Genomic DNA, 23759 nt, shown 5'->3' on the forward strand with positions numbered 1-23759 from the left:
CAGGGACTCATCATTAGAACTTCAACCAAACCACTCACAACTGTGATTTTGCAATCTCGTCTGATTTTAAATTATTTGACTTGCAGTATTGTCTTGCCAAATCAGATGTCCAACGTACTTTCACTTCCTTCAGTCAGTTCAATTGGGTCTTTGTTTTATTACTCTGACGTCACAACAAATCTAAATCAAGAAATACCTCAATAATTTTACAATGCTGCATATGTCTATTTTGCAAGAAACTAAGCAGTGTCCACACTTCAGATGTCATTAAGTGGTGGACATTTACAACCAATATAAAGAAAGGAAAAAGGAAGTCTCTAAGCTGGATGTGTGGATATTCATTTGAAATATGTATCAATATTACTCTTTCTTTTAAAAAAAAAAAATCTCCCATGTTAAATACATGCTAATGATATATATTTAATATAATAACAATTTTATAAATGAGTGTTTACTGGGGTCTGGTTTCTGAATTTTGAATGAAAAACTGTGTTTTTCAAGAGTTAACTTCGATTCAAGGATGTAAAGAAATTACAGGACTGGGTTGGAAGCATAATTGTTCCTCAATATAGTTATTAGTAGTAATTTTGTTAATATTATATTTAAATTTAGAAATAAAGATAGCAATATTTTATTAAAGACATAATCGGTAGTGCAGGTATTTTGAAAACACAGTATGTTGTTCATGTTTTTAACAAAGTTAAATTATTTACAGATATTTAATAAAATTCAAAGATATACCCCATTTATTTCGCCATATAAAGAGCTCAATTGTTTTTACCACGACTAAACGTCTGTATTCTCTGCCCCTAGTTACAGATGATGAACTATCACAAACAGCCAATCACAAATTCAGTTTGTGAAAAAAACGCCAACCAGAGTAGAGATTGGCAGTGCGGGATTCCCCTGCCTTCAGCTTTCAGTTCCTTCTGTCTTTCATCAGCCATAAAGGTAAAATTTGGTTGAATTCGGTCACTAATACTGTGAATCACTTTTCAGTCTGACCTAAGAAAAGGTAAACAATCCGTTTCTGTGTCCTTGTGTGTGTGTGTATGTGTGTCTGTTTGTGTTTATGAAAGCATGTTATTATTCTTTCTGTTTTATTTTTGTAATTAGCGTTTTTTAAATATATGTATGTTTGCTCCAGGTTTGTGTTTGCGTGAAGATGTCCGACCCCGAGACTCCAACCCAACCTCTAATCGGCGCTCGCAGCCATGAAACAACCGTCAATGTTGGAGTGCCAGGACAGAAGTAAGTGTTAAAGATGTACTTTTGTGTGTGTCACAAATATCAGGTGAGGGATCACGATGCGAAAACCAAAATGTGGGTGTCCTAAACGTTAATTTAGGTTTTGAAACTGTCGTGTCGTTTTGTTATAATAGGATACTACATGTTTTATATATATGTTTATATATGTTTTATTTTTGTTTGTTTGTTTGTGTGTGTGTGCGTGTGTGTGTGTGTGTGTGTGCACGCCTGCCAGACTGCTTGCCTGCTGATGTCTGTTTACAGTGTCACAGTTTGGGGATCCTGTTCCTTTTTGGGGGATAAGAAAGTCCTATAATGTCATAGAAAGTCGTGGCTATGTAATAAAAAACGAAATCACTGTCAAAGAAACACATTTGTGTGTCAGAGAGAAGGATTTTACCGTTATTTCCTGATTGTGTTTTTTCTATAGTTTTTACATAGCGGTAGCTGATCATATTGTAATTGTAAATTACTACCACACTGATACTATATTACTGTAGTACAGATGAATAACAGCACTTCAAAAAAAAAATCCCAAACAAAACAACCTCATTTATATTATATTTATAAAAGTTTTTAGTTTGCTAATTGATTTACACACTGCAAAAAGAAAAGAACGAAACAAAAATAGACTCCAAAACTGCAATGTGAAGTGGATTTCTGGGTTATTATGCTGAGACTGCTACTGATGTAGAAATTAATGTTATTTTAGAATTAAATAAAAATATAAATGAAATATATACGGCATTTGTTTAAAAACAAAACTGTATTTAATGATTTGGGGATTTTTTTTTTTTTCTACAATCAGTAAATCAGAACTCAAAAAACTTCTCACTGAGCACACGTCAAAATTAAGGATTGTCCAAAACATGCCCTGGTGAAAACAGAACTCATCTTAGATGTTCACTCAGGTGTCTGCTTGACAACAGCTGATGTCATTACTTAGTTACGTATACACATGAGCACCATGGACATAGTTCCTGTTATATCAATTTTTTCCCCAGTTCTGAGCCAACAAAAAGTCTAAGTTACCAATCAGGTTCTTCATTCTTCATATTCTTTTATGTCCATAAACCTTTCTGCCTACCTACTCATCATCTTTCTCTGACTGAAGGTTTTCATCCTGAAGACCTTCTAGTGGCAAATAATATTCTTTTAATCCTACAAGCATTAATAAAGAAATATTGATTTCTTTTTTTTCCAGTGGCCGCTCTACCCGGGCTTATAAGGTGGCAGGATTGACCCTTCTGGCCTGTGTGCTGATTGTGGGCCAGGCGATGACCGTCTATTTCGTCCTGAGCCAGAAGAATGACATCAAATCTCTGGAGGATCGGAACAACAAACTTGAGACACAGGTGTCACGAGGCAACTCTGGTGAGAATGCTCTGCTGGGAATTAGTAGGATCCAGCAAAAAAGCTTTATTTAAAACAAACTGCTTAACCGCTAAACATTAAAAAAGATGAAAAAGAAGACAAAATGTCATGAAACTGCCCTGTTACCTGTAAAACAACTTAGACTGATAATGAATCGGTTCCTAGGATTTTATTGAAACTGAATTACGGCTCTCTGTTGTTGTACAATTTATTTTTAGTGCCACTCTCTTTTTCCTGTATTTTGCTTTTTGTTTTACCTCCGTCTCACATACACCTTTCTCTCCCTGTCCATAGCTCCTGCACCCATGAAGATGCATCTGCCCTTGAACTCCATGGTGATGTCGGACTTTGTGGACACGGTAAAAAAAAAAAAAAAAAAAAAATGTCTGAAACTGGGCTTTTGATTTTCAAGTTAGTAAGTCTCAGACCAAATCTAACCCTAAACCTAATTTTGTCAAATTTTGAAGATAATCACGCAAAATTTTGACTTACTTATATATTTATTTACTTACTTTCAGTGATGAAATTTGATCCTTTTCAGTCTAGTTACTGTTTTTCAAGTTAAATAAGTACAACTTTACTGAATAGTGATACACTTCTAAAGTCCAGTATTTTTCTCATTTGTGTTTTTTTTAACTTATTGTGTTGCAGGACTCTTCAACTGGAACCCCAGATGATTCATGTATGTATTAAATATTTGTGTTTATGTATTCTGTATATGTGTTAATTATCTTCTCATCTGTTTATGGCCTAGAGAATGCTTTATTTTAACAAAAATGCTCTTTTTTCTTTCCTCATATGTGACCTCAAAGTTCAATAGTCAGAAAGATTAGACTGTTAAAGTTTGTCTTTAACAAATTTATAAAATGTGGATCAACTCATCCCCTCTCCCCTGCTCTCGCAGCCCCTCCTACCACCAAGTGCCAGCTGGAGGCTTCTGGCGTGAAGCCTGTTCAGGTGCCAGGTTTCAAACCTGCCTGTGAAAAGAATGGCCTCTACAAGGCCCAGCAGTGCTTCGGGTCCCTTTGCTGGTGTGTGAACACAGCCACCGGGGAACAGATTGATGGAAGCGAGCGCGAAGGACAAGCCAATTGCAATGTGTCCGTCCGTGCTGGTGAGACAAGATAACAGATTTTGAGTATTAAGTTCAAATTAGAAAAGAAAATATTCATGAAAATGCCATGTTCAGTTTCATATCAGCATTTTATTGTTGCATTTATGGTTTATTTTATGTAGTTATTTAAATCTACAACCCACACGTCAGAGATTTCAGTGAACCTTTTTGCTGACTATTTGTAGAGTTGTGCATGATTAATGAATTTGTGTATTAGGTTTTAGCATGATATTGAATATACTTTCAGAGAACTCAGATCTAAGGTTTTTTGTTTTAAAAATATTGATCTTTCATAAGAGGATTGTAATGTAATTCCAATATGCATATACAAATCTGGATTCATCTGATTTAAGCTACAGTGTCACTTACAGTCCAACATCTGTCTTTCCAGGCAGCATGATGAAAATGCTGAGTCTTCCCAGTGAGGACAATTAAAACTGTGGTGAGTAAACAATCATATTCTTCTGCCTTACTTTATATGATCGCTATAAGCTACAGTTTCTACAATTAAAATTTCACTATCGTAGGGTATTTCCCTACAATGTAATGTGCCTTGGTGCTATATAAATAAAATTGAATTGAACTAATAATTTTGGAAAAGTACAATTATCTTGAATAGCAAATTTAAAACCATTAATCATTTATTAATCATGCTTTTTTTGTTGTTGTTGTTGTTTTAGGCAACAGAAGCCGCTTCAGTCTTTTCCAGAAACCAGTTTCGGCTCATCTCCTAATATCGTGTTACAACTTTGCCGAATCAATCACCACAGCTGCACTTGATAAGCTAATGGGGTTTTATATATCGCTGATAAATTACCAAAGAGTAACCAGTTACCTGCTTGCTATCGTTCCTATTTTATTGCAACCAATATTCTACTGACAGCAGAGCCTTTTGACCGTGATTGCAGATTTTTAATGGCTATTAAAGATGAATAATTATCAAATAGTGTTTAGTGTGCAGCCTTAAATGCTTTATTTTAATGTTGATGATTGGACAAGAATGTGGTTTGTGTGTTGGGAGGCACACAATAAATAAAGAGGAAAAAATAAGCAGAAGCTAAGCCAAAGTACTTTAAAAAAAATACTTTTAAGAATGGATTTCTGACAAAATGTAAATGCAGTCCTCCCTGACATTAAAGGCTTGGTCTTTAAATTTTGTAATGTTTGGCATAAGGTAAAATATAATAACAATAAAGCTGTTATTACAAGTTTTGAAGCATAATTTGGACACATTCGGGATACATGAGTAGATTTATTTGAACAACCCAAATAAAACCTGTTAAAAACAGTTCTGATGGTTTTCTTTTATGACACCAGCACAGTGGGAATTATAAACAATTCTGTTTTCGATGTGTAGGAGCATAAACACACAAAAACCAAAACTGCTAAACCATTATGCTCTTTCAAGTTGAATCAATATCCCACAAAGATTATTACTTAAAAACATGCAAAGACAGAGGACAAAAAAGAGACACTAAAAGCATACAATATGGAGACAGGAACACAATGATTGTCAATAGGCACATGTCACCAAGCATACAGTACACACGTTTGCCTGAAAACTAACAAGCTGAAACGTCTTTCTCCTTTATGGCTTGTTTATCTAATTTCTGTTAGAGATCTAATTACGCAATGGTGTGAAATGTTCATTTCGATGTTGCCACCATGTTAAAAACATCACAGTGCAGTTTTACAGTGCTTTCCATAGACATGAATACATTTTTAATATTACACTAAAGCTGCAAAAACAACAATATATTTTGTAGAATCACTGAATACTGTAGTGTTTCCTGATTTATTTTTGAAAAAGCGGATTGTCCACATTTTTGGATGTGGATATCCATCCATAGTGAAATATCCGCTGTGCAAAATGAAAATTCACACTGAAATGTATGCTAGTTTTGCCAAGTGGCACCACTGTTTTGTACAACTTTACACGCTGGATTATTAGAGATGTGTCTCCTGCAGCAGAAGCAGCATCCTGCAGCAGAAGCAGCATAGTCTATGGATAAAACACTCAATTTTACAGCTTAAACCTCTAATACTAAAAAAGTACAACTCATAGGTGCATGATGCAATCAGCACATTCTAAGAAAGTGAAACTGCTACCGCTTTTCGTTCGACAGATTCCAAAAAAATACAAATTACTAACGGCTTTAGATTAGTAAAATTGATACATGTGCAAATGGTCAGTTTCCAGCATATAAAAAACAGGCAGCCAACTCTTACAAGGCTTTTGAGATGATACTGTCAACTCCGGACCACAGTAGGCACTATTAATGTATACTTTACATGAAATGCTTTAACACACATTCCCCAGTTTTTCTAAAAGTTCAAAGAGCAAATTAAATCTTAATAAAGAAAAAGAATTGCTTTGGCATTTGGCTGTTTTCTTGCTCTTAGAATTTTTTCAGCAGTGTGCAGGACACAGAAAAAGCAACATAATTTCCAGCAAATTGAGTTTTTTTCTGAGTCAATCATGGAACAACTTGTCAAAATAAAAAAAAGAGACAGGTCTCTGAAAAGTGTTAACTTATACAGAGATTAGGAAATACAATCTAGAAGGAAAGGGAAAGGGTTCTGTACCTGTAGATTGACATCACTCCACATTACAGACACTGCTCTGATAACTGTAAACAATGTGAAAAAATAACAAAAACCACAAGATTTGACAGGTTTTGCAGAGACGAACTGCGTGATGTAAAGTGAGGCAATTTTACACCCTGAGCAAAAAAGGAAAAAAAGTGCTAATTCGTTAAGGCTGCTATTGTTGATTTCTGACCACTAGAGGGCAGAAGATACCAAAACACACAGAATTCAAGTCCTGTTTGAATTTTCATAAAAATGCAACGTGTTTTCTTACAACAAGCTTGTGCTAGAGAGGTCAACAGAACCAGAGTTTACAGCTACATATTTGTTGGTCTTTCAATTAACTTTTAGAAAGCATGTGCTGTAATGAATGAAAAGGTTGGCTTCAGAAGTCAATCATAGCAGCTGTGAGGATTTACAATAGTAGCAGTTTGTCTAAATTTCAACCAGACATTTTTCTGCATTCATATTAATATGAACTGTCATCTGCAGGGGGGTCAACTTAATTAAAAAAAATATATATGAAAAGGAAAAGAACAGCTGTTTTTTTTTCACTCTATACCAAATTCAATAGTGTAATTATAAATTTTTTTTTATATATTATTTGAGTATATTGAAAGTAAAAAAATACCACATTAAAGTCTGATAAGTTTTAAACTTTTTCTATATGTTTCTGATCCCATGTGGAGCTGTACTGGCACACTCTTCCTGAAGATGTCTGACACTCGCTTTGCTCCGTTGTTTGCCTCCAATTTTCCTCCTTTTTACTTGCGTCCTCCTTTCAGGTTGCGTATGTAGTCTTTAATGGTTTCTTCGATGTTGGGAACAGCATAATTTTGAGCTGCATACATCCCTGTACACGTGCCTATGGCAACGCCTAGCAGCGCTGAAGAGCGAAGTCTAGCGACAACGTACCCAGCAAGAAAACCCTTCAAGAAAGGAGAAGCAAGCAGACTGCCCCCCTAGAGAGAGGAAGAGAAATGAGACCTGGTCTGGTGTTTTGATATATACCTCGACCTATAATTTTATAACTTAACTCTCAACAAAATTCAAGGCGAAGTAATCTATGCTCTCTGTATAATAATAATATTGGTTTTGTGAGCCTTACTGGAGGAACTCCAGCCTGTATCTCATCTTCTACCCGTTTCTGAATGTCCTCCAACTGGTCTTTTAACTCCACGAGATCCTTGAGTTGGCCCAGTGGATTCTACACAAACATGTAGGCAGAGAGACAAGCAAACAGGTTAGTGGAGGCAACCAGGGTTTTCTAAAACATGGAGTGTATCTAAAAATAATAAAACATTAGAACTTCCTGTATTATGACCAAGCACAGCAAACACTCTGACAATGAACTTGAAATAATAAATACACAGAATATACAGTATATACAGTTTTAAAATTACACAGTTTTAAAATTAAAGTGACTGAAGGTGAATAAATAACTGCAAGTGACTAAAAGTGAATAAAGTGTCAGTAGTGTAGGAAGAGTGTAGTTTATGTTTATGGGTGTGGGAAATGTTCTTATCGGCTGGAGCTGAAAAGCAGAGTGGCTTTGGGGACAAAGGTGGCTCTCCTCCTCTCAGTCCCCAAAGCCAATCCTTGCAATTGTGAACAGGCAATTTTCACATTTGGAACTAAATATTAAAGTGGTTGTATCTTATTAAGTTTCCTCGTGTTTCCCCGAGCTCTGTGTAAAAGCACACTGCATTCCACAAACCAGGTAAAACGGGTAACTTACACAACAGTGACCCTATGCCGATGGTAGTAAAATAAACAAAAAGCATAGAGAACATGTTGGAACAGGTACTTGTCTCTTAAAACCATTCCTATATATCCGTTGCCCTAAGCGGGCATGACACCTTTTAGAGAACAGTAACATTGTTTTCGACAGGTTACTAAGCTAACTGTGTTTTCTTTTAGCTTCTTTAATTGTAGAAATATTTCATTTTAAGCGCTGTTTTTGTTGTTTGCTAACTGACACAGTCAAGGTGAACAGACCTTCCAAATCTAGTCCTTCCCGTCAACGTTATTTTAGCAGCTAGCAAAACGTTTGCTGTTATTAAATTAACAGTCTTTTCATTTTCAGCTCATTGACAGTGCTATGGATTTGGTTGAATGCACAATAAATGTATTTCCTGTTTGCTAATTTCATTCGGTTAAACGGAAAGTAAGCTAACGGTTTAGCTAGCTACCTCTAAGACGCTACACTTTGTTTTACGTAATGACACCCCAAGCTGAAGCTGACGGCCAATGCTAAATGACAGGTCAAGTTAAAATTAACGCCTATCCACTATTCAAAGTTGGCTTAACATTAAAAACTTGGAGACAGACCTTGTCATTAGCCATCCTTCCAGTCCGTTGATGCAGCACCTCTTCTTCTTGTTCTCGTGGATTTGCTTAAAAATGAAGTCTACTGCCCTCCACTGGTGTATTCACGGACCACTGTTCTTCTTCTTTCGGCTGCTCCCTTTAAAAAGCAGAAGATCCTCCTTTCAGATCATCTGTTTCCATCTCACCCTATCAAACCAGCTTTCTCCTTTACTGCATCTATTAATCTAACCTGTGGTTTTCATTTTTTACTCCTGCCTGGCAGCTCCATACTCAGCTCCAGTGCTCCTGGCTTTGGTTCCCATCCACCTGGTCTCCTGCAGGCACAACATATTCTCCTTCCTTGTCTTCATCAGTCAGACAGGTCTTTCTTTACCAGTGTCATGCCAAAAAGGCGATTGTTGATGTTTATTTGTGGGTTTTTTAATGTCTAATATTTTTGTTTATATTGATAAATAGGCTGCAGTCAACAGGATTTATGACAAGGATATATATGATGTGAAGAAATGGCATGTTTTGCAAGTATCCTAATGACTCTGCCTTATTGTACTTAATGCTTTCACATTTTCCTCTATCACACCAAACCTGTTGCACATCACAATATCATAAATCTTCTCTCTGGTCTTCCTCTTTTCCTTCTGCCTGACAGCTCCATATTCAACACCATTTATTCAATATACCCACTATCTCTCCTCTGTACATGTCCAACCCATCTCATTGTTTCCCCTCTAACTTGATCTCCAAAGCCCTCGACCTGAGCTGTCCCTCTGACAGAATTATTTCTAATCCTGTCCACTCTGGTCACTGCCAGAGAAAATCTGAGCATCTATGACCCCGCCACCTCCAGCTAGACCATCTGCTTTTTTGTTAGTGCCACTGTCTCCAAACCATGCATACATAGCAGGTCTTACCTACTAACATCTTGCAAACCTTTCTTTTCACTCTTGCTGCTATTCTTTTCTCACCAATCACTCCTGACACTCCGCCCACTTCACCCTGTCTGCACTCTCTTCTTCACCTCTCTTCTGCACTGTGTGTTTCTTTGGATAGTTGACCTCAGGTATTTAAACATGCAGAACAGTTTGTATCCACCTCAAATGTCCCTGTCCTTAGTCTGTCTTCCACATTATAGTGAATTCACTTAAATGTCTTTATTGAATTGTTATGTTATATATATTTTTTAATTTGTGCTGCCATCTTGGGCAGATCTCTTTTGACAACAAAGTTTTTAATTTCAATGAGACCTTTTTACCTGGATTTTTTAAAAAGCATTTATAACAGTCACTTTGCCAGAACATGAAGGTAACTTCTACCTTTTGACAGGAATGTTATTTCTGGCTCAAAATGACTTGATATCATCCATGAAAGATATGATTGAGATATCTTTGGCAGATCATAGGCCAATAAGTCAATTACAGCTGTTTAAATACTGGCAATCATTTTTTTGGCAAATACCAGAAACCACTTTGTTAAGAATTTGTGACAGCCTGGTAAATTTCATTAAGGTGAAATATGAATAAATGAAGCAATTAATTACCCTGCCATTTCTGATCATTGTAAAAAAAAAAATGATATGCTATGTTTGAACACTGTTTGAGGGCTGTGATAATTGGGGAGACTTCAAAAACAATTTAACCAAAACATAACTCAGATGGTCACAATGGGCTCATTACTTTAATTGTCTCTTCCTCTTTCATCTCTCACTCTGAAACCTCTTTAATTCCAAGTTCCAGTTTGGCTTTTGCAATGCAGAGCAGTTTCCACCCCCCCACACATTTTAACATTATGATGCTGAAATACTAATATAATATACTGATATAATAGAACAGATCTAAATGATGGGAAAATGAAAGTGAAAAAAAGAACAAGAGTTCAGATAAATAACTAGCGAGGCAAAGGGATAGAGGATCAGAGAAACAGAAACAGAGAGATGCTCATTATCTCTCTTTTGTAATCATCAGTGCATCCCACAGTAGAAGCAGGGAATAAACATTGTAGGGATTAATGTAAGATAAGTATTTTCCCATAGATGTATAACAACAAAGTCTAAGTCATTACATCAAGTGAATTGGATTTAAAACCTTGTGTGATTTATTTTTTTTACTTGCCGAGACCATGACTCCCCACAAGTGTGTCTTTCCAGAGACTGTGGAAGTGAGAGCGAATGGCAGAGCCCCGAGTCACAGGAGATGAGAAAGAGATTGAGAAAGATGGCGAGAGAAAGCATTTAAGACCTACTAGAGAACTTGAGTTATTCCCATCTGATGTAGAGGCAAAAGAGACAAAAAGAGCGAAACTGCAAAATGAAAAATATGTAAAGGTCTTCATCTTCTATTCATTTAAAAAGATGAAGCTTGCCAAAACATAAATTTCTACTTTTTGTTTCTCCGAAGGGCCTTATAGAGGTATTTAATCCTCATGCTCAGGCAGGACAGAGAGTCCATTAACCTTTCCTTGTTTGGGGTTATCGCAGGACCAACCTGATATGGACCACAGTATTTAATGGTTGGTTCAAGCTGGACGTAACACAGTCTGCATAGTTTTGCATGAGATGAAAGACTGCCCTCACACTCCCCTGGACTGCAGGTGTTTAAGACTTGGAAGGAGCGATGGAGGTAAGGCGTCTGTGATCTTCAGTGCTGTTGATGGTTCAGGGGGCGTATTGATTTTGGCTGAGGGATGTTTGGCTGACTAATCTTTGGACGCCTCTGTACTGGAAAGGTCACGGAAGCTTATGGTGCAATCATTACAGAGATGAGCTTCAGGGAAATGTGTATTCACATACTGTACCACGAATATCAGGGACAGATCGTAGATTTATGTTTGAGTTATCATTTTTAGTTTAGGTAGTCATTGCAATGTCATGAGATGCAGCTCGCCCAAAATAACCTTCGAAACAGTAATAAATTTGCCTATTTTCTGACTAGAAAAAAACAATAAATAATTTGGACTTTTATAGCTTTGTGACTAAAGCTTCATCTATTATTCAACAAGCCCAGCGGAACATTTTCTCTTGCATAATGAATGTGGTTTGTGTTAATACTCCAAACAGCAATAGCATTGGTTGTTTGAGCAGATGTAGCTATTATAATTTAAAGGATGGAGAAGTAAGCCCTGCATACACTGGCTTTGAGATGTCGAGGCAGTCATCTTTTTTCAGATGTGATTAAAGAACTCATTTAAAATGTATTTTATAGTCAAAGCACTGTATGTGTTACTGTCTGTTAGTTATTTTCTTCATTGGGAATAAAGCAGGAAAACCCCAAGAAATGTTTACTCCATGATTTGCTGAAACTTAATAAAGCAAATGTTTTTTATAAGCAATCTTGAGTAAATATGAGTTTCTCTGAAGGGCACATAAATTCTCTAATTTCAGAAGCTTCTTCACAGCAAATAATATGTTCATATGTTCCTCAAATGGGATGACATGCTCTTCTGATAATCAGGGTATGAAATACTGTACGAGCTTCTAAAAGCATCTCTTTGGGATAACTTGCCAGCAGCATACCCTTTATGATTTATGTTTTTATTTGCTCCTTCATATCTTGTAAGTTGTTGTGTTGTTATGAAACAGGTACTCAGTGTGAATGTGGCAATATATGGAATTGGTTCTTTTTTTTTTTTTTTGCCTGTCCCATTTGGTTCTTAAGCCGTCAGAATTGTTGTCTGAAGACCAACAAGGATACCAAATGGATTTATTTTGCCAAATGGATCATCATGGCATTGCCGTATTGGTCCATTTGATCAAACTTTGTTGTTATTATTTATTTTATTTTCAGTTGTTACAGATGGGACAGACATGACGGGGGGATAGGAAAGGGAGAAAGAAAGAGAGGAAGGAAAAGAAAAACAGAAGGGAAAAGGGACAGTGAGAAAGGGCACTTACAAAGACAAAGAGAAAGAAAAAATAAAAAATAAAAAATCTCCTGGATCACCTGTTGAGAGAAAAAGAAGAAAAGACAAGCAAAAAAAAAAAAAACAAAAACAAAGCAACATACTAAACACAACACCATCACGTTAATCTAGCTAAGTGTGAACAGCAGTAAATACTAAATATTGAAAGTTGTTGTGCAGCACGCAGGACAGACAGCGCACAATGTGCTTTGAAGTAGCAGCTAAGAAAGGTGTAGTTTGTCTACGAACAGTAAACACCCGTGTGTACACCTGTGTGGATCAACGCGCTTGTATACAAAAAGGTTTCCCCATGTAACGGTCTGCTAGAGGGTGTGAGGCCCATAGCCCCGTCCCCCAGGGCATGAAGCAGGCATGGAGGAGATCCAGGCTCCAGACATCCAGAGGCCCCAGAGTGCGAGAGCCCAAGGAGTACCACCGGAGGGGCATCCGTGCCACCCTCCTGGGAAGGGCTGAGGGATCCCCAGATGAGGGGGTCACCCAGTAGCCACGGAGCAGAAGCCAGAGGGGCTGCACCGGCGTGCCCGCCGGCTCTGCCGGCAGCCAGCTGTGCCAGAGTGAACCGAGTTGCAGGCCCGAGGCCGGAGGCCCGAGGGCCCCTTTGCCCGGAAGAGGCCTGACCGAGCGACAGGCACCGGGCCCCGCCAAGTAGCCACCGGGAGTGAGCTGGTGCATACCTGAGCGCCCAGCCCGGACACCAAGAACCACCAATGCACCAACCCCTGAGGGCATCAGTTACCAGCAGGGAGTGTGGTGAGGGGAGATAGGCCTCCACACTTGGAGGGCCTGGGAGTACCCAGGAGGTGGAGTCTAAGACCCGACCTGACATATAGACACAGACAAACAGGCACACACAGACATAAACATGCTTTCCCACCCTCATGCACACATATACAAACACTCAGCACTCACCCAACGTAGGGATAGACATACATAGACATGTACACACAATCATACTCCCCAAACATACTCTATGCCTTGGGTCCAGGTACCCTCGCCCCCAGAGGGGGAAATGGCACCCAGACCCAAGAGATGTGACCCTTTCCCCCGGGGTGGAGGCAAGCAGACCGGAATTGGTTCTTAGAAGAAATGCGCTTGAAACATTGAAAGTTTTATCACAGAGTGTATAAAACTCATCTCCTGCTGCCTCTTGTGTGAAGAGCACTGACTTATGGTTTCATAACCTGAGCTCTGCTTCGAGAGTGTTATGGCTAAAGCAGCGTGGTACTGACTCGATGCTGCTTTTGCACTACACCGTGTTGGATGTTATCAAGGATCACCGTGCATAAATTGGTTCTTTCTATTGTGCTGCACGGCACTATACAAAAGACAGAAATAATGTACTTAACAAGCAAAGTTTTTCAGTTAATGCTTTGTGCCTTACTGTCTTATTTTTCAACCCAGTTGCAGCCTGGGATCACTTTTGATCCACTTTAATAGAAATAAAGTGTTTCGTCAGTCAGACACCTTTGTAGTGTACCAGCTAATGTGATGCTTTTCCCCAAGGCTAAAACCTAAAAGCCTTTCAGCAAGGTGCAGTGGTTTTGTGGGCTGACTTGGCCCCTCTTCATCTGAGTTCCCTCATTAACCTCGGTGCTCAGTATTCAGCCCGCGTCTCCACCGATGGCCCCTAGCCGAGAAAAATGTGAGTGAAGAAAACAGAGCTGCAGAGGGACTGAGACTGCTTCACAAATATTTATGACTCAGCATTGTTTAAATGCAATGAGGCGTCACAAAAAAATTATCAGCCACTTGAAAATAACACAGAATGAATTCAAATATAACACAGAAATGAATGGAAGCTAGGTAGTATTAGCCTTTCATGTGTAGTAAGGGAGAGTTTTCTAAACCTTTGAGATAACAGAAGAGAAGGTCAAACTTTATTGACTGTGAGGCTGCGTGATTTAATATACACCGATTTTTTTCAGGCTGCATGTCAACATTTGTGTGGACAGCCCAGGCTCCCTGCTGTAGCAACCACCAGCATGAGGTATGAGTCAAGTCAAAGTTTATTTTATAGCAAATTTTAAACAACCTCAGTTGACCAAAGTGCTGTAAAGTTTTACAAAATATACAATTATATGTGTAAGAGTCACCAAATCAAATAATAAAGATACACTAAAAGTCAAATAAAACAAGTAAATAAGACTGTGTTTGCATAATAAAAGCCAGAATACTCTGCTCAACTAGACAAAAAAGCAAGGGAGACCAAATAGGGTTTTCTAAAGTGCTTAAAATGATTGACATAGTCAACAGCTCTTATATAAAGAGGTAAGTTGTTCCAAAGATTAAGAGCCACCACTCAAATCACTATCGCCTCTGCTTTTAAGCCAGGATCTAGGAATGCCCGAGAGGAGCTGTTTTGTAGAACGCGGTACTCTCTTAGGATTGTAGGGTTTTAAAGGTTCCATTAAGAAAGGAGTACCAAACCACTGAGACTCCTAAAAACAACTAATCAAACTTTAGACTGGATCCTGAAATGGACTGGATCCTTTATAAGGAGGCCAGTATAGGTAGAAGCGTTCACACCATTTCTGGATAAAGGATAATCTTGATGATTGGATTGGCTGTATAAAGTAATCCATGTATTGCAGTCCTTTAACGATACATCAGTTATATGAAATGAGCCTGATAACTTTCTATACAGCAATGTAGAAAACTGAGTATTCTTCAAAAGCAAATTTTATAATACACTTACTAACCCAACTGTACAGCTCTGACATATGGCTTGCTGTAAGTTCTTTTTTCAAAAAACACTCAATCTTAATTTTACTCTTTAATTATATTTCTATGGACTAAAATATAAAGTGTCTAAGGAACATCATGCAGTGCATCTTGTGGTTTAAGGATTTCTAAATAACAGATGATGCAGTGATGTCGTTATTTTTTTTATTCATGAAAGGTGTGGAAGTGCTTTCCCACCAGATCAGCAGTTAATAGTAACATTAGTTCTAACCAGGACTGAAAAATGAAAGAAACTCATAACATCCATCTGGACAATGGAATTTGGGGAGTCACCAAACCTCCACTGTGTTTGGAGCTTTTTAATGGAAGTATCCAACAAATATTATGACCTGTTGTGTGATACAGACCGTCCAAGACATTTGCAACAAAACAGCACATGTGATGGTTACTTGTGATCTTCTTACGGCATCTAACAGAGGATGTGTTTCTATACTTGCTCTGCTAGGCCTCCGTCCAGCATTCAATACCACTGCTCATAACATAAAACTGAAATAACAATGCACTGCTTGTATTAAATTAAATGCTCTGCGCTGGTTTGAGTCGTATCTGTCTGATAGATTTAATAAATGGCCTGTATTTGTATAGCGCCTTTACTAGTCCCTAAGGACCCCAAAGCGCTTTACACATCCAGTCATCCACCCATTCACACACACATTCACACACTTTAGATTTAATAGATTCCAGTTTATTCATTCAAATGGCTCTGTGCTGTGACCAATACTTTCTTTTCTTATCCAATATTATTAGAAGACATCGCAAAAAAATGAACTGCTATTCAGATAGTACTCGGCTACATTTGTCTATTAAGCCAGACGACAGTACATACAGGCATGTCTTCAAAACAGGCCTGGCCTATAACTTTCTGCTCCTAAATTTGGACAAACCTGAAGTTATTGTACTCTGTGCTAAAAATTTAAAAAATGTAGTGTTTAATCTGGTACACTTTGAGCTGTCGATCAGCACATATGTGCTTCAATGGACACATTAAACACATATGTAGGACTGCTCTCTGCCATCTGCGCAATATTTATAAATATCCTAGAAAGAAAATTAGAAACTTCCTGTCCTGCATTTCTTTATGTTGAGGCTGGAGTATTGCAATTCATTATTAGCTTCTCTGAATTGGCTCCCTGTTAAATCAAGAATTTAAATTTCTTCTCATCACATACTATGTCTTGAAAGCTCAGGCACAATCACATCTTATCGTTATACCATATTGTCCCAATAGAACACTTAACTCTCAGAGTGCAGGCTTACTTGTGGTTCCTAGAGTTTCTAAAAGTTGAATGAGAGCCAGGCTGCAGCTGTCAGGTCCATCTCCTGTGGAACCAGCTCCTAGTTTGGATTCATGAGACAGAAATCTTCTTTTTTAAGACTAGGCTTAAAACTTTCATTTCTGAGAAAGATTAAAATTAGAGCTGGATCCAGGAGACCCTGAATCATCTACTAGTTGTTCTGCAATAGTATTAGGCTGCTGGGGAACATACCATGATACACTGAGCATTTTTTGCTCCACTCCTATCTTTCCCCTCCATGTGTATATATTAAAAATCACAAATGCATGACATTAAATTTTGTCTTCTCCATCCTAGAGTTTGTTTTTTGACCTCTGTTTCTAAGCTTTTCTTTTCTTTTTTCTCTTTCCTTTCACCCTCCACCAGTCAAGGCAGTTGGCTGTCCTTCCCTGAGCCTGTTTGTGCAGGAAGTTTTTTCCTGTTGAAAGGGAGTTCTTCCTTTCCACTGTTGCCAAGTGCTCGCTCATGAAAAGCCTCTGTTTGTTGGGGTTGTCTCTCTTACACTTTAGCTTACTATAAATTTTTTTTGGAGCTGTTGTTGTGATTTGGTGCTATATAAACAAAAATGTATTAGCATGAACTAATTGTTTTAGTGTGTGAGCTAGCACTTTTTAGCAGAATTGGTAGTTAGTTGATAACTTAGCACTAAGCCCTCTTATAAATAACCAACATAATAGGGCCCAAAGGCTTAAAAAAATATGGAGTCAAAAACCTAATGGGTGACTTCATGGTGGCAGAATCCATCTTTTATACAATCTCTGGCTCTAACTAAGAAATAGTATTAAATCTAGACTAAACCAGTAAACATTTTCTTTGACAGCACCCTGAATTCCTCCCATGCACAAAATAAAAAAAATCTGAATACCCTCACAGCCTCATATATTTCTCCCTATTTTATTATTTATTTTTAAGTGGCACCCCAATCATATTTTCGTATAATAAGCACAGAATGCATGTGTTGTCATTCTTTGGCAGACTCCCAGCATTAACTCTAACCACAGTAATGGAAGTCAGTGCATGCAATTAAAATGAACTGTTTTCATTTCAGTGAAGCAAAGTGCTCTGGCTATCCACCACTAATCACTTCAATGTGTAGATGGTGTGTGACACAGAACTTGCATTGCTTATATTATGGGGACCTGCCTCCCCTGTTTTTGGAACAAGAAAGCAAGTTTCTGTATTGCAGCTCATTAAATTTTAGGGTGAAGACATCTATAAATTATATGAATATAGTATAGATTTAGGGATTCAATACTAGCACGTAGGAATAACTGAAAGGAAATTAATACAAGTGAGTGCAATATTCTCCAACTGGAAGTAGAACCGATTGTGTGTGTCTGTGTGTGTGTCAGTACAGTATGCATGAGTTTTCCCAGATGCCAATTAAAGTTTTTAAGCTCTGTTGCTTCTCTGGCACAATGACACAACCAAAGGTAAGGAAAAAGAGGTACTGCAGCCTCACTGCACCACTCTGCTGTGATGCACCAAGGGGGATGTGTCTGCGTATGTCTGCATGTTTGAGTGCAGTCAGAGGTACATGTGTCATGAATCAGGGGAAAGATAACTGAAAAAACCTGTCAATACTCAAGTGGGTGGGAAGAAAATGAAGAAAGACAATGCAGAACTGGAGGTTTAGGCAGCAAAAGACAAGGGGAGAGAGCTGACAGGTTAAAAGAAGAAAACACTGATATTTCATAGTGTGAGGGAATTACTCAAAAAAGTGGAAAGAGAAAGGATTGAAGAGATAAAAAGAGGTTTAAGATTAAGAAAAAGGCTGAATAATGTTTATTGGATAAACACAGATGTGTCTGTTCCTCCTGTTGTCAGAGTCTATTGATAACGGCGTATGCTTTACAGAGGGGTCTTTCCTCCCTCTATGACTATGAATCAGCCTCACCTCAACTCTGTCCATCCCCTCTCTTTCTACCTCTTTCTGTGTGCTTTTCAACCCCTCCTCTTCCCCTCCCTTCTCTGTTCCTCACACTCACGCTCTCACGCGGGGGATGCCTGAATCGGTGGAAGTCCTGATCAGTGTTGTCAGAGTCCCTCGTCTGCTGAGGGCAGAGCCTAAACCCAGTCTAACCCAGCTCAGCAAATATTGAAGATCTCTGCATTATCATGAGAAGGAGAAGCACTGGAAAGAGGATTTCTTGCAGCCTGTGGACATTTGCAAAAAGTGTTGAAGACAGGGACACTCTCGTTTCATAACCAGAGAGGTACGGTGAGAATGAAAGCTGTTTGTTGATTATTTTGAGGAATGCAAAGCTTCAAACTGGGATTTTGTGTTTAAGTCATTACAGACATTGACAGAAGAGGATCCACCAGAGCTGAATATTTATAGCAAATCACTTTGGAAGAAAAAAAAAACACATTTTTATAATTGCAGATAAATAAGTGTATTTATTTTTCAGCATGTGCAAATTGAGTTAAAATTTGAGTGTACAGGATGCAGCTGGATGAAGAGTTGTTTTAACCTATTGGCTGAGGATCAACAAGCTAATTGATTTTTTTTGGCAAGAGTGGAAGACCACTGAACCAGTTGCCCAACCAACCAACCAGCCATGGAGTTACGAGGGACACGCGGGATAGTAGGTGGCCAGGACACAAAGGGTCAGGGGTTAGGTTTTGGCTATCCAGTCACCGGGATTCCAGCCAGCTCCATAATAACAGCCGTGCAGCAGCAGGACTACTCAGCCAGCGTCTGGCTTCGCAGGAGGGATAAACTGGAGCATGTAAGTTCTGATACTGGAGATGAGGTATTAGACATAGCTGAAAGAAGAGTGAAGTCTTAAGTAGAATTTAATAGTTAAATAGTTAAAAACATGTTGTATTTTTCATATCCACTGGGACATGTTCTCACCCTCTGACCCTTGGTTAAGCTTTTCAGAACATGTAATTTCAAAAATGGGATAAAATGGAGAAGAAATATGTTACCACATGAATGTCTTTTGGTGTTCAACTATTACAGACTGATAAAATGAGGGTGGTGTCACTAAATTATGATAATATTTGACTGTTTCCTATGAATGCACACCCAGATTACAGGGTGTGGGCTGGAGTGTTAACAAGAAGAGGCTTCTGTGGAAGGACTGGACAGAAAAATATACATTTATATAAATTTAAAATAAAATGTTGAGACAGTGGACTGTTTGGTAGCCATAAAGCAGAGACAAAATTCAGGGTACAATGCAAAGCTGAAAATCTAAATAATTAATTTATTGATGGAAATTTAATTATTTTGATAAGTGCAGCTGCTTATGTCTGATTAATAGAAATCTAAATTAAATTAATTACTTTGTTTTTGTTATTAGCAACAAAAGGAATTTAAGTTAAGCACAATAAGCAGAGGGAAAATTGATTGTTTATTATAAGGAAATGTTCATAATGAAAACACAAATAGAGCTGCTGTATGTTCATAAAATATTTGTCATGTCGCATTTAAACTGTATTGAGTAACTTCTTTTTTTGTTAACCATGCCCTCTTTCAGTACTGTAGGTTACAATGATCTACATCTAAAATGTATCCTTATAGCCTACACATGCTTGTAAAAATGAGTACAGAAAAAGGTCTAACATTAATGAATCTGCTGAGCAACTTCAACTGTAAACTACTGCTTGTATAACACATCAACTTACATTTCTAAATTTTGCATGCTTTGTGTTGTAAGTGAAGGAATAAGTTGAATTTTGCTTTATATCCAGCAACGCTTTTCTTTTATACCTTTGTGATGTTCAACAGTTACTTTTGTTTTCTATTAGAATTGAGTTTCTATTAGAAACATCCTCAGGAGACTCGCTGCTCCGACGTAAACTGAATCAACATTCTGTGAAGGCCTTCCAGGTGTAGAGATTTAGCGTCAAGGAAAGGAATGGAAGAGGTGTGTGTGCTGAATATTTGATGCTGCAGGGGAACAGTGCCACGTCCAGAGAACTGCTGCTAAGTCTGTCTGCATAACTAACTAGAATGATGAAGCAGCCTGTCCCCTTTCTGCACACCCACACACATCTACAGAGGCACTGAATCACACAGATACATGCACACGCATACTGTAAGTCTGTTTTTACAGGCCGGCAGAGCACACACAAAAGCACTCAGAGGCCAGCAAGTTGGCCGTCAAGCCTGAAAACAGAAAAGACATTTTGCATTTTAATACACTACCGAGCAGACATGCAGATAAACACACACTCATTCACTCTATGCATTATTCAAAGCAAATTATAGCTTGAAGGACAAAAGCAAACTTTACAGTGTACAGTGATTTTTTTTTCTGTAATTGCATAACATTAAGTCTGTGTCTTTCTAGCTACATCTAATGTACACGATGTGTTGGCAACATTTGACAGATATGATTTCTCATTCGAGTCGAGAACAAACCCATTATTGTTTTATAATGAGATTTTGTTTAACTGATGGAGCTTGACTATACATTTAAGAGCAAGAGTTTTCCTGCTGACAGCGATGACAAATGTGGTGTAAGTTCAAGGAGAGATAAGAAGTTGGATACTGAGAGCCTTAGGGACACGGAGTGCCAGTCACAGCGATGTGATTCAAGTCACATCTTCAGCATATTTTCAAACTCCAAGAAGGTTTTTTACTCATTCCAAGTGAAGTCATCAATCTAAGAAATCAGAGACTGATTACAGCCTCATGTTTTCACCTGGTCACTTTGTAACTTGGAATATGCATATTCTGCAGTTGTCCAAAAATCCACTTAAAACATATACAAATACTGTGAAATCTGTGAACATTTTGGCACAACCCTGTCCTCAAAACAGTACCAGTGAATAACAAGACTGTTTATCATTCCTCATTGATTAATTAAAAATTGATCATGATGCTTGAATCATCAAAGAACAACCAAGAAAATTCATTTTGACCACAAGGGGAAGGATTACTATTAGAGCAGCTAACAGAGAGATGGATCAGTTCAGTATGTATGGTGAAATTTCATTCCTTGCTACGTTTTGAAAGCATGATAGTGCTGCATTTGGATTAAACATCATCTTCTGTCCTTATTTGACCAGTCTCATGCAATTCATTGAACATATTTTGCTGCTCATCCAAGCGTATCAGCTTGCTCTTAGTTATTACTCGGTAGCTATGCATATGTGTTTTCTCTTACACTTCTCTTTTCCTCTTATCTGTGCTGAGTCATTGATTTTGTAACAGATGAGTTTACTGTGGTTGCTTTCATTAAATTATGCAAGTTTAAAGAGTACATTACTAAAGATGGGGTCTTGATATAGTACACAGTGGAGATACTTTTGCTTCCTATCCTGATGTAGTTTAATTTCCAACATAAAATCATGCAAATAAACAAATCATCCAGCAAATAATCTGAATGATGATCAGCTGAAGAAGGTGCATGTTGGTGCTGTATCCAGCCTTCTGCTTTGTGGATCCTCTATTGTTTGTTTATTGCCTACATGCATTTTTACATGAGTACATAGAATTTCATACAAGAGGTCAGAATCATAGACTAAGTGGTTGAAAAATATCTTTTTTGTTTCTTGTTGTAGTAAACAGGTGTGGCTGTTCTGCATCTTGTAGTCACACTCATTCATCTATCTGGTTTCAGGTGCACATCACTGCACCTAGGGAGGTGAAATGCCATTTAAAGTTTCTCTTAAGGCAGTTACTGGATCTTCTGTGTTCACTGTGTGCTCATAAGACAGTCTTAAAGAAGATGAATCAGCAGCTGAGAGCCAGGGCAGGAGGCTAACTGTGAATGAAAGATAGCCAAACCTCCCGGAGGAATTTTAAGAACTGGCAGCTGAAAGTACAGCTGGCTCCACACGCTGATTGCATTTTCAATTTCATAGTGGCAGCGCTGATGTATAGACCCATATCTGTGGTATTATTGGTCAAACTATATGGGGCCTCGGGGACTTCTAGCCTCTTATGTAAGTTTATTTGTCATGATTCTTAATCAGTGACCCAGTGTTCTGTGTTTTGGACTTTTGAATCTTGTTAAATTCATTTTGAGTTTGAGTATTAAGCTGATTTCTGGATGTTATTATGTTGGGTTTTCTTGTTTAGTCACTGTAGGGTCATCAGTTTATTTTTCTCTTCTCTTGGTCTAGTCTCTGGGTTTCGTTCTTTAGTGTTCTCCTCCTGTGTTCTTACACTCACCTTTATGTTTTGTCCTTAGCGTCGTCCATGTTAGGTCTGCCATGTTTCCATGTTTGTTACTCTCTGTGTCTCTCGCCCTCTCTTTCGTATCCCAGTCAGACACTCTGTGTTCTGTCTCCCTTAGCTATTCGTTCCCATGTTCTTCTTTGTGTTTCCTCCTTGTCTCCCCTGTCTGTCATGTGCTCTCATGTTTGTTTATCCCCATCCTGGTGTCAAGCTTACATGTCCTTGTCTGAGTCTTGGTATGCGTGCTACTTGTCTCATGTGCATTGTGTTCAGTTTTGCTTTCCTCGTCTTGTTATGTGGAAATTTGTTCCTGCTGTGTTCCCATGTGTTTCCACTTCCCTGATCATCCCTCAGTGTCTATATTGTCTCAGTTTTCCTCCGTCCTTTGCCAAAGCCCCTCTCCACCTACCCCTTTGTTTCCATGTTCCTAGTTTTCCAGGTTTCCTTGTGTTTTCCCAGTTTAGGTTTTCATGATTAGTTCCTCATTCATTTTGGTTTTCTTATTTCGTTCTGTTTTGACAATCAGCCTGAATAAATGGCTCGCCTTTTGTTAAAGTTCATTCCTGCCTACGTTGTCTGCATTTGGGTCCTCACGCTCCGCTCCACACGGTCTGCTGCCTGCAGATTGTGACATTATTATGTTTATTTCTTTCTTTTTTTCCTATCCCTCTCATCTGCTATTTTTGTGGGCTGGGCGAGTGAAGATGATGAAACTCAGGGAAAATATTTATTTGCCTCAAATGAATAAGAAAGTCGGATTGATTTCTCAGTGCACATTAGTCAAAGTATGAAATATTATTAGACATTATATCTTATGATGAACTTTTTTATCTGGAAGTGATGAATGATGCTGTGAATCGGCTGAAGAATGAGGGGTAGGAAGATTACACTCAGGTTTTGACACGTCCATCTATAACACAAGTTCACCCTGGAAGTGGGAAATGTAGATGTAGTGACAAAGTAGAAATATTTTTAGCCGTGTGAAAATTTGTGGAAATCAATTTGAGAAGCTGTC

The 23759-nt window shown here is 38.2% G+C and overlaps 2 protein-coding genes across 3 annotated transcripts; one reads left to right on the top strand and one right to left on the bottom strand.

Annotated features, from left to right (window-relative positions):
* Positions 1-820: 820 nt before the first annotated feature.
* Positions 821-5024, top strand: LOC116325724. Of its 2 annotated transcripts, none has more exons than XM_039621744.1 (8): positions 821-951; positions 1148-1251; positions 2453-2622; positions 2917-2981; positions 3274-3304; positions 3527-3736; positions 4128-4178; positions 4417-5024. In XM_039621744.1, the coding sequence occupies exons 1-7, from the start codon at positions 823-825 to the stop codon at positions 4169-4171; spliced, it is 753 nt and encodes a 250-aa protein (XP_039477678.1). In that variant the 5' UTR covers positions 821-822; the 3' UTR covers positions 4172-4178; positions 4417-5024. The 2 variants fall into 2 exon arrangements, with proteins under 2 accessions (XP_039477678.1, XP_031602562.1); XM_031746702.2 differs by having other exon boundaries at positions 889-1015.
* On the bottom strand, positions 4969-8801 carry LOC116325726 (SLC35A4 upstream open reading frame protein-like). Its single transcript, XM_031746703.2, has 3 exons — positions 8657-8801; positions 7434-7532; positions 4969-7287 (listed from the first exon to the last, which is right to left on the bottom strand). The coding sequence occupies exons 1-3, from the start codon at positions 8669-8671 to the stop codon at positions 7090-7092; spliced, it is 312 nt and encodes a 103-aa protein (XP_031602563.1). The 5' UTR covers positions 8672-8801; the 3' UTR covers positions 4969-7089.
* Positions 8802-23759: the final 14958 nt, after the last annotated feature.

The sequence above is a fragment of the Oreochromis aureus genome, linkage group 13 (genome assembly GCF_013358895.1).
Source record: "Oreochromis aureus strain Israel breed Guangdong linkage group 13, ZZ_aureus, whole genome shotgun sequence".
Lineage (NCBI taxonomy): Eukaryota > Metazoa > Chordata > Actinopteri > Cichliformes > Cichlidae > Oreochromis > Oreochromis aureus.